The following is a 12,254-nucleotide window of genomic DNA, read 5'->3' as shown; positions in this document are numbered from 1 at the left end:
TGAGTCTCTGCTGACCCTGGGGACTCCACCAGCAGCAACCAGACTACAGAAACAAACGCACCGTCTGAGCTCTAAATCACTGTGAAGAAATGGATGTGGAGGCTTTGTGTTTTCATTTCACACCTCTGGAGGGGATTTAGGCAGAATCAAAGCCTTCCCCATTTACTTAATTTAAGGAGGTTTAAGGTTGTTTTTTCAGTTTAGGCTGTAGGCCTGCAACACCCCTTCTATTATTTGCTCAACTGTCCACCTCCCAAATGTTTTTTACACATATTATTCTATCTGAGATGATCTTCTATTGAGGCTCATGCTTTTCCCCCCCCAGCTTTTCCGCCTTCCATTCTCACTAACTGCACACGTCTCTTCTTTTTCTCTCACTTTCTAGTGCCTATTGCTTGTGCTTTTTAGTGCTTGCCTTGCAGTGCTCTTTTTTGTTGTCATAGCTTGTGTATGTAGTGTTCATTACACCCACCTTTTTATATTCAAACTAAAAAATGCTAAGCTTTATCCTATTAGTGTTTTCTGGCTTCAAAAAGTAAACGCACTAGGCTTGAAATGATATACATCTATCTATTGGGTAATATCTGGCTTACTCCACAAGGCAGCTTCAGTAACCATGACTAACAGTTTGAGATCTTTAGTGTAAGTCAAAGGGCAAAAGAGCTTACACTCATGACTAGAAATCCAAACTTCTATAATTATCTCCAGAGTGTGTGACCCCTTTATGACCAACAATATCTTCCCTGAAGATCTCTTCAGCTTCTTTGAAACTCTATTGTAGTTTTCATGTAAACATAGCTTATAGCAACTCAGCAGAACCCCACAAAAAGCCTGGAGGAATGGAAGTGCATAATGCACTCGCTGAAGAACCTCCAGCAATCTTATCTTCCATTCCGTGACAATGGAGAGAATAGTGATGTGAGGTGAATAACAAGGGGTTAAATGTGTTTTGTATTCTTTGGCATACAGACTGAATTTAGACAGTTTTGTTTGTTGTGATTTTCCTATTGAGGTGCTGTCTTTTTTTTGTCCCCAGCAGAGGTGTGATGGTGGGACATTACGCTTCATTTGTTGTCAAAACAATGTATGGGCTTGTTTTGAAGTGCTAAGTTGGCTCTCCTATTCACCCCGTGGTGTTTCAGAAATGGTTGCTGGAAATGAATTCAGTACACTCTTTAGTCTTTGTTCTTGTTTCCTGTGACCCTGGTTTGTTTGACAGGTTAGCTGGAAGACTGGTAATACATTTCATAATGCTGCCTTGTTAAGAGCCATCAGCCGTTGAGTTTGAACCAATTGATTCATTCAGCTGATATTTAAAGCAACTTTTTCAGAAGATATGTGTATTATTGCATGGCGGGATTTTGGATTCCATTTATTTGGAACAAAAAGCTCTGCAGTGATACAAAAGAAGATGGGAAGGTTTGATGTAACTACCTTTAGTGTTGTGAATTAGCACTAGAACATTTAAACCACTCAAATATTCTGTGCTACATAACGCCTCCCTGATGTTTTCAGCAGTCTTCCCTGGTGTCCTTTTTCATTTCATTTCATCGTTTATTTGAAGAGGGACAGTGCACATTGATGAACATTTAAAACAAATAATGCTTTAAAAACGTAAACATGCCGGATTTTAGCTTTGAGCTAGTTTCCATCCGTAGTCCCTCACATACAACATTTAAGAACATGACATTTATATACATAGCAAAATAAATACATGATATGCAGAAAGAGCATGAGCAGCATATAAGCATTTACCACATGGCAGTACAATGTAGCAGCTACCAAATATAAAGTGATGTGTCCTCTTCACATCCCAGGTTTTTCTCTGGCTTATCTGCGTGAGCCAGATGACACATCTGCATTTGCTGATTCATTCGCAGCCTTGATTTCAAAATAGCAGATGCTGGACCACAACACAATGTGTAAACCGTGGTAAATATTTATTTCAAGATAATCAGTAAAGGTAAATGAACAGAAAACAGAAGACCTTGCTCAGAGCGGCTGCCAAGGACTGTGAAAGAAAAAAATCTATTTTTATTGACTTTATTGTAAATCGTTATATTTACTTAGCTTTGTGGTTAAACTACACCTAAAAGCCCCTATTAAAAATGTCCAAGATGCCTTCTCTTTATCAAAGAATCTTTCCTCTGACACCCCTGCAGCTTCCAGTGCCATGGTTAAAGGAGACCACGTGATTGTTTTTCTGATGGTTATCGGCATTATGGGTTGAGTGCACAGGCTCAGTCATAACTTCCTGTGGCAGAGTGACCTTGAATGCCTTAGAAAAGGAAAGTTGTCACGGCTTTTGACAAAGAGTTTTCCGGACAGTTTCCCAGCGATGAAACTGCTGCTCCAATGTGGCTGTGCAGTGGGACCCCCCTGACTCCTGGGCAGGTGTTAGGCCAAGACCAAGGGAATGATAAGGAGGCAGACATGCGTGAAAAGGAGGGAGGACATAACTATTCTCACCCGAGGGAAAACACCATCAGATTCTCCTATCGCAATCACCTAAACAGATGAAGCTGTCAAAACAGATCGGCCCTGATGTTCCAAAGGACTATCTCCAACTGCCATCACTGTCACCTGACACTGATCTTTTTTGTTGGCAGAAAATAGGCAATGCATTTCCTGTAAGGCCCCTCCCCAAAGCTGCATTTACATCGTTATAGATGTATTTCTATGGTCAGGCTGGTTGCCTGTAAGAAGCAATAATATCCACCAGGTGACTCTACAGGTTTCAAAACAAAAACCCTGTAGGATTTGTAAAATGACCCCACCAAGCTGGAAGCCTGTTAAACCCTCTGAATTTCTTGAAGACTCAAAGCAAGTGCATACCAAAGGAAAATCCTGTTCACTTCACCTTCATGACCCACTTTGTAAGTGCTAACAACAAATCATTCAAACATGATGCAAACCTCCTAATAAATGGGTGCAGTATCTTCATTTCCGAACCTGTTAGAGTCAGAGTCAAGTGTATTGCCAGGTACGTTCACACATACAAGGAATTTGCTTTAGTGTATGTTGCTGCAAACATAAACAGAGTGGGGCAAAAATATAACGATAAAAAAAAGAAAAGTATTTACTCCAAATTTCTATTTAAATATACAAAAGAACCTAAAAAGCTAAAAAACTTAGGACAATGAATATATGACAAACTACAGTGTATTATATTTGAAAGGTGTGGGCTGTGCAGAAATGTGCAAAAATATATTCAGAGAGATGAACATGAACATGGCTTACAGATTATTTTCAGAACTTGCAATTGCATCTGTAAACAATGCTGAGAGAGAAACACTAGAGGCTATCGAAGAGCTGCTGATCTGGTTGTATCATTCCTGTCAAATGTGAATGTAGATATAAGTACACCTTGATATATGGAAAGACGCTTATAAGAGGATTCATTGCCAATTAAGTGCAAACAATGAAATGTTACGTTTAAAAATGTGGGAATGGTATGTCAAAATGTGCACAAATCTATCATTTCATGGCATGGCAAAAGGGGTGGGATGGACTGGACCCCTTGTCCTTAATTCTCTTTTTGTATTTACCTAGATTTGTATCTGTATGTAAGTGTCATCTTGTGAGGATGCCTTCAAATAATGAGTTAAAATCTATTCACAAAAAGAGAAACATGCTAACAAGAGCTAATCACGTCTTTATCGAATAATTCCAATAGTTGAGAAATTCATCAAGACAGAAAAGTGCATTACTTTGCAATTCTACTTTCATGGCACATTGAGACATTTAGCAAGAAGTGGAAGATCTAACAGCATGCTGACAGTTTGAGAGCTTATGGCCAGTCCCTCCTTTTGTCTGTCCTCTGTAACTCATTACCGTCATGTGGGATTGTTGTCTGTAGTGTTGTTGGAGTCCCATGGGTTCTGTTGAGGAGGCTTTGGACTTGAGGAAAAGTCATTTGGAAGTGAATTCCCACCCTGATTAATGGTCTAAATAATAGGTTTGCTTGTCATTTGTGTCCTGATGTTGCTGTTCCATATTTCAGTGGAGACAGTATCAGGGGATTTGGAATATGGCCTCTGTCTCTGTGGTTTCAATAAATTATTAGTCCTTTTTGAAGGTTGTTTTCCTTTCCTGGGACTGATGGGTTCAGGTCTATTGGGCAACGTTTGATGTCATATAGTGGTTAGATGATTAGAACAAAATAGTGTTTCAAATGTTGTTGTGAACTTTGTTGTTTTAGGGTCTGGTCAAACAAACTGTGGACTAATATTACTTGTCTTGGTTTTATTTTTCTCCTTTGTTTAATGTCATAGCTCGTCATTCATTTTTACAGTTCAGGAAGAAGATCAACCCAAGTAAACAAGACAAAACAAATGCGCTGCACAAAGACTCCTACACATGGGGACAATCATAATTGGGAAGAATCTTTCCAAACAGTCAGTGTAATTGCTGCTTTAGTCATAACACTGACGCATCCTGTCAATTCAGCGGCCTCTCAAAAACACAGTTTCAACATGCGGTTGTTGGTGTGGTCCAGTGTGTGGTTCCAAACAATGATCTGCATGGTGACTTTTTCTCCCTCTGTTCCTGCAGGCTTCACACAGCACAGAGAGCCATCAAACAGACCCAAGTGACAGTGCAGAGGATTGGGAAGGAGATCGAGGAAAAGCTGAGGACGACGGCAACATGCACAGAGCGGGTGAGCCCAACCATCCCCAGCTACATTCCAACTCATCAGCAACTTACCTTTTAAATCAGCAGCAGTGTTTAGGCCGCTTATTTACTCATTCCAGCTTTGGGCAGCTATTGTGTCCTTCTGTTTTGACTGCTCGACAGAAGGTGGAGAGACCATTATCCCTCCTGCCTTAATGATCACGCTTTGACCAAAATCCACTGTTTATGTTTCCATCTCCTGTCATATCCTCGAACGGATCCACTACAAAAGCAAGAAAGCATATTTAACATTGTTGGAATTGGCAGCCGCACAGCTGTGCAAACGGAGCACTGATCCCAGGTTTGACGTAGTGTTTATTGTAAACATTCACTTCAAAAGCATCCCATCTCTTCTGCTGTTATAAAAGCCCCTAGGCAGTGACACTTGGGTGCTTTTGTCCTCCAGGTAGACTTGCCTTCAGAGGAAAGCACAGCTGGGATCTTTTTGTGTCCACACAGTGTTTAAATCTACAGCAGAGTGTGTGCTGCATATGTGCTTTTGCACAGATACCACATTTACAGGTTTAGTTCCCCTGTAGACTGCCTTAGACATCTGTTACAGCTGTTGCCTTCCATCATGCTCTCATCGGCTTTTGATATGGCTCCTTTTTTTTGTTCCTCACCCAGACCTTCACCCTACCTATTAAAACAGCTCCACTAAAGCCTTTTCAAGCCTCCCCGCAAAAACATTGAGGCTCCATTCTTTTGCCACAAAGGATCCCTTTCAAAAACTTGTCTCTGATATTTCCCCCTCATTGAAACATTCCTCAAAACCCTTTTCAGAGCTCACATCAGCTAATAAATCACATAATCCTCGTCCTCCACCTTTTCCGTTCAAGAAACCCGGGCGAGAGTGAGTGGAGCATTGTGTGGCTCTTCTAAGGGTTTCCCTCTCTGCCTTTGGAGAGCTCAGAACTATCCTTCTGTGCGCGTCATAGTGAGCGTGGATCAAAGGGGGGGACAGAGTGTAGGCCACCAGCCCCAGCACATGGCCCTTTCACCCTCTCACCCACGCTCTGCCATTAATCTGTGGGTTATTTCATGCTCCCCCCACGCCTGCTGCTTATTTACTCAGCTGACCCACTGCTGTTTGATGTTCAGGAGGAGTCAGACGGGCCCTGGTGGTCGGTCACAGTCTCACACACACACACAACTATGTCGCTGAGTGAAAGTGTAGGAGGCTCCTGGTTCGTGCAAAAGCCATTGGCGGTTAACATGCGAGCATGGAGAGCGACACATTAGAGATGGAGGCTCTATCAGTCTTCTCTCTCCTGGCGACTGATACGCCGCTCTGTCTTCACTGCAAAGCCCTCAGAAGTCTTCATGAAGAAGCTTATCTGTGTTCCGTCTGATCCAGATCTCGCTGTGTGTGTGTGTGTGTGTGTGTGTGTGGTGTGTGTGTGTGTGTGGTGTGGGTGTGTGTGTGTGTGTGTGTGTGTGTGTGTGTGTGTGTGTGTGTGGTGTGTGTGTGTGTGGTGTGTGTGTGTGGTGTGTGTGTGTGTGTGTGTGTGTGTGGTGTGTGTGTGTGTGTGTGTGTGTGTGTGTGTGTGTGTGTGTGTGTGTGTGTGTGTGTGTGTGTGTGTGTGTGTGTGGGTGTGTGTGTGTGTGTGTGTGTGTGTGTGTGTGTGTGTGTGTGTGTGTGTGTGTGTGTGTGTGTGTGTGTGTGTGTGTGTGTGTGTGTGTGTGTGTGTGTGTGTGTGTGTGTGTGTGTGTGTGTGTGTGTGTGTGTGTGTGTGTGTGTGTGTGTGTGTGTGTGTGTGTGTGTGTGTACTAGCTCTTTTCCTCCCAACTCTTTATCATCCATTATGTTTTCGGCCAAAATGTCTATTTATTTTTCATCACAACAAAGTCCCCTAAATAAGTGGCAGCCAAATAACGCCACTGTGGCCCGAGGAAAATTCTAAAAGTATAATGGAATATGGCCTACATATGAAACGTGTGCTTGTCTTATATTGTAACATTCATGTGTTAATAAGCCCACTGTTCAAATCAATTCAGTAAGTTAAGTTGAAAACCTTTTCTAACAAATCTAACATGATAAAAAAAAAAGCCCAATAACCTAGTTCCATAATCATTTTCAAATATACCCTTCCTATTCACCCTTATTATAATACATCTGAGGCTTCTCTTTTAAGGGATGAGCTGCCAGCTCTTTTTGTAACTAAATAAATGAAATCCTGTTCATATAAAGCAGTTTTTCTCAATGACCTCACACTGATGCTGTCAGGGAGCATATGGTGGGAGAGACGCCAGAGGAGAGTTGTGGGTACAAAGAGTCAAAGACGGACACTCATCTGGAGTGGATGGGCTTTATTGTGGTCTCTCACTCCGGGGTGTGTACATGGCGCGTCCTGGTTCTCTGTGTGTTGGCAGTTGAGTAGCAACAATCAGTTCTGGATCACACATTCTGTGAGAATGACTCATGACTGTTCATTCTGACTTCAGAATGCTTCGCCAGTTTTCCTGCTTTAACAACATTAAACATAATGTTGAACACATCTGCAGGTTGGAGAATGCTTGATTAAATGGATTTATTTATATTTTAACCATTTCTCTTATTTAGTATTTAGTCTGACTTTCGTATATCATAATATATACAGTAAATGGGGCTGCAGTTATTATTTCCACTGTTGGATAATCCTTAAATGGTTTGGTCTTTTCATCAAATCTCATATAATAGTGAGAATGCACTAATCTTCTAATTTCAAAATGCTGATTATTATTTAATTAAGTGCTCAAATGTTGGTTTTGTTACAAATCATATATATTTAGTTGTCGGTCATAAAGAAAACAGAAAGTATTTTATGAAATGATATAACAGTCTAATCTAATATATATCTAAGATAATATTTACATCTAATATGCAACTGTAATCAGAATCATTTTTTCTTCTTAAAAAAACACTTAAATTGATGAATTGACATCAAGTTGAATCAAACTTTCGGCTTTTGATTGGGCACTATGTTACAGAAGTAAAGTTATTGATAAACAAGCGTGCTGTCCTCCACCTTTAAGCCAATATCTGAGTCCCTGTCCATCTTCTCATTGACTGCTGACAGTGGAGTCTAGATTATTGAACTCAGTAGATCTGCAATAAATCAATGTGACTTGGAAACACAAATGAATTTGATGGAGCTAGTAGGAATTTAAAGGTATTTCAAATGGTTATAAACACAGATTACTGCTGTGCCCACATACTAAACAAGTTCCTTAATCCTCTTTCTCTGTTTTGTCTCCGTGTTGTTGTCTTGTGTTGCTCTGAGAAGAAGAAAGAGCGAGAGTGCATGCAGCTGCGTATCGCTGTGCTGCGGAGCGAGCTGCAGCGGCAGAGGAAGGCGCTTGGCAGGGAGATGGACCTTCGGCAGAAAGAGAGTGCACAGCTTCAGAAGAAAGGTAACGCTGTGGGGGCTCACACCACACTCAGACTGATGCAATGTTTCCCTGTGAAATGCAGGATGGGAAGGGTTATGGCTTGGATATAGAGTGGTGCAGTGATGATGTCTTTTTGTGGGTCAAACCGGAAGCTAGCTTCACAAGGGCTCCCTCAACAAAAAGTCCAAAAAGAAATTCCATTGTATTTCTGGAATATTACAGTAAATAATATCTGTGGGAAACAAACATTTCTCCACATATTAACACCACTTTATCATTGTTCAAGGATAAATGCAAACACCAGAAATAAATAACTAACAAAATATCTATAAATAAACTACGTCATGGTCACCCGCTAAGCTAAAGCCAGACTTTTATGTGTAGTGATGACATTTAGTAGTCTCATTTAGCCACTTGTAAACAACCAAGCTAACGCTTCAGACAATCCCCATTAGGCTATTAACTGGCTTTTATTATGCCTTGCAGTTTTTGGAAAAGTCTCGTAAGCTTGTAGTAACCACTGACCTGGGTTCAGAAATAAAACCAAAAATCCATTCATAAAATTCAACTTTAAGACAAAAGAACCTGAAAGTGCTAAACTGCTAACTCATTTCCTGCTTTAGGACTCAATCCTGCTATTGCTTTATTCATGTTTTAATAACAACATAATTGTTTAACAGATAAATACAGTCTCAGATATAATTATCAGCTGTTTCAGTTCTGGGCATTTCATTTTGCTGAACAGTGCCCTTCTATTCCGATCTTAAGTACTACACCATTTTGGCATACTCTTTAGCCACAAGCAACTTTGCCAAACATGTGATAACTGAATACACACAAGGCTGCATATTGATGTTTATATTCAGTACACTAGATTAGCTCAAAATGACTGCTTTAGCGTAACAGGAGCATACTGGTGGCAATACCAGTGACAGGCATTTAGAGTTGCATAAATATCACATGAGATGATTCATCCCCCTCTAACTCATTAATAGTGCTACACACATTAAAAGCTTTTGTACTTGTACATCAATAAATGGTGATAAACATGTATTAAGTTGTATTATGAACTACAGGGCTGTGTTGCAGCTACTAATGGAATATGAAACAAAGAAAACATAAATGACAATGTTATGACAGTTTGATCATTATTTTTGTCTTGACAGAAAGCAAAGGCCTAACCAGAATATTTGTAATTGTATTCAATCAAATAGTAAATCCTTTTCAGTAAATGTAGCTCATAGAAATATTTAGATGCAACAAATAATTTCTATTATTCATGTTGATATATGCTAAGTTGCATCTCTAGAATTAAATGAAGCACCCAACCCACATAAAATAATAATCTGAAAGAATAACAAAAATGACTATCTTCCATATTGTGTCGACAGTTATAAAACAAGTCTTTTTTAAAGCAGGCGTATTTTGACTTCACATATTAGTCTATAAAACAAACTCTAGAAAATAACATTTATTAGATTTGCAGTTTGTATCCTTCGGCTTGTGATTTGATTGCACAGGAGACTTGGGTTTTGAACAGATGAGTCGGGGTTTCAGTGGTGTGTGACAGCAGCAGGTAGAGAGTGTGTGTGCTGTTTACCTGTTCATTGTGCAGCACAGTAGAGAGTGTTGTCACATACAGGAAACCTCTGTCACGCTGCCGCTCAGAGGATGGGAGTCACTCAACATGCATGCATATGTACCCACGAGGTACAGTATATAGAGCCATTCCTGTGGTTTTCAGTCTGTGCCAGACCACTAAAGCAACAGTGTGTGTGCCAGGGTGTCATCGAGTTAACCCCGTGAAGTCTGCAGCTCCTGACTGATATCTGAAAGCTGGGGAGGGTTTTACTGCTGCCTCTTACTGTACACAGGGAATCAAGAAAAGTCTGGACTAGTGAAGCATGGGTTAACAAAGGTCAAATGATCCAGTAATTCATAAAAAGACCACACACACACACACACACACACACACACACACACACACACACACACACAGTAGGGCTGTGCGATTATGGCAATAATCATAATCACGATTATTTTGGTCAATAATTGATATCACGATTATTAAATACGATTATTCATTGACTTTGAAAACATCCATTTATTGAACTTTAAAACAAATACAAATAATAATTTGAACAGTATCTTTTTAACTGTTGATTACCCTGAGCGTATAATTCAACTGAAAAACCAATACAAAAATAAATAAAATAAATGATACATTTATATTTACATTTAAATAAATAATATCAAAATAATAAATACCAATAAACAAGATCAACAAATATTTTGGAGCGCACTTCAACAAGCTACTAAACATATGTAAATATGATAAATACAAATAAATTAGACTAAAATAAATGAGATCAAATATGTTGCAGTGCAGTCACAACCTAGCAAAGCTAAATAATCGTTTTTTTCGATTATGTTGTTTTCGTAATTGTGGCAGGCCAAAATCGTAATTGCGATTAAAATACGATTAATTGCACAGCCCTAACACACACACACACACACACATATATATATATATATATATATATATATATATATATATCGAAAAACATTAGAGACCACTGCAGCATTATCAGTTCTCTGGTTTGACTATTTAAAGGTATTTGTTTGAGTAAAATGCACATTTTTTTTATTTTATTCTACAAACTACTGACAACATTTCTCTGTGTTGGAATTCTACAGATACTGGAATTGAATGGCTGCCATACATGTAGAGATTGAGATTTAAGAAAACATTTGAGTGGTCTCTTTTTATTCTGAGCTGTCCATATACATGCATACATAATACTGTACAAGCATACACACACACACACACACACACACACACACACACACACACACACACACACACACACACACACACACACACACACACACACACACACACACACACACACACACACACACACACACACAAAAGGTGTCTTAATAAGTACTTTAAAATATAAAGAAATGGATTAGCATGTCCCTCCGACTTGTTTATCTTAATTTCATTGTATTCTGTGTTGGCTGCAGTACAGAAACGTTCAGTTTGATCTTTTCTCGACTTCAGCTAGCTCTCTTTGATATTTAATTATGTGTTTCACATGTTGTTCATAAAACCTTAGGGTTAATATCAGACCCCTAAACTGTGCAGTTAGTCTCTCTACTTGAGCTTGTTGCTATCAAATGAGAATAACAAAGGAAACTATTTTTACCAAGTTGTTTATTGTTAGTTTTTGTTCCTTATATGGTGGAGATTGAGCCTGTTCCTGTGAAGATTGAAATGCAATCCCACTGAGCCGGCAACCTAAGGTGGGGATTGGTAATGATTAGCATGAAGTCTGCACATGAATCCAGAAATACACACACACATACTAACACAAAAAGTGAGCACTAAAAGGGTTCAGGGAGAAGTTTCCTTTGTGCTGTGATTCTAAAAAAGAAAATGTCCGTTAATCCTCCGCCTCTTTACCTGTCACCACTTAGTCTACAGCCAAAAGAACCCGCTGCTCTCTGTCTCCGCCGCTCATTGATGGCTTATTTCCAGACGGGACAAGTGCTTATTAAGAAACAGAAGAACAAATTCCTTCAGCTGTTAAAGAGGGAAAAGGTATTTAGGATAAATTGAAATGCTGTAGCTGAATAGCGCTCGCTGAAATTCTTGTTGTTTTTTCCCAGACTCATAACTCAAAAGCTAAAAGCCATATGCTGCTGAGCTCGGCTGTACTTCCAGTGTGTTGTTTAACTCTTCCAATCAGCCTGCACACACTCATTTGTTTCACTATCGGAAAAAGGCCTGCATTCATTACAGACGGGATACTCTGGGAGACAGGCGTTTATAGTATCTCGTACAGCAGCTCGATTTTTTTTGTCTGATTATATTTATATTGGCACCGCAGCGTGTTTGTTTCATCTGATCTCATCTTTCAGTTGGACACATATCATTTCATCGGTTGTGTCTTAAATTTCATTTTGTAACTTTCCTCTTGGGACTCTATCGGCTTGTCTGTCAAAACATTCAATAATATAGATTACTCGTCACACAAGCTGCTGGCTAAGCTAATGTTGATAGAAGTGAGTGTTTCATCCGTTGAACTTTCACACATTCCAGTGCTTATTAGATACAGGTTTCTTTTCAAGTTTTATGGACGGTTTAATAGTTGCCGTAAGTTCTTTGCTATGCAATATTTCCCCAGAGGGAATACTGCATG

General features: G+C 39.6%; 1 protein-coding gene across 2 annotated transcripts in view; it reads left to right on the top strand.

The window, feature by feature from the left end:
• The window catches only part of uvrag (UV radiation resistance associated gene), a 105,632-nt gene that overhangs the window by 12,568 nt on the left and 80,810 nt on the right, over window positions 1-12,254 (top strand). For both annotated transcript variants that reach the window (XM_034117322.1, XM_034117323.1), the window contains 2 exons: window positions 4,555-4,660; window positions 7,941-8,067. In XM_034117322.1, the coding sequence (XP_033973213.1) occupies window positions 4,555-4,660; window positions 7,941-8,067 (233 nt within the window). The remainder of the gene's footprint in view (window positions 1-4,554; window positions 4,661-7,940; window positions 8,068-12,254) is intronic.

The sequence above is a fragment of the Trematomus bernacchii genome, unplaced genomic scaffold (genome assembly GCF_902827165.1).
Source record: "Trematomus bernacchii unplaced genomic scaffold, fTreBer1.1, whole genome shotgun sequence".
NCBI classification, from domain to species: domain Eukaryota; kingdom Metazoa; phylum Chordata; class Actinopteri; order Perciformes; family Nototheniidae; genus Trematomus; species Trematomus bernacchii.
This window is presented reverse-complemented; position numbering and strand designations above follow the sequence as displayed.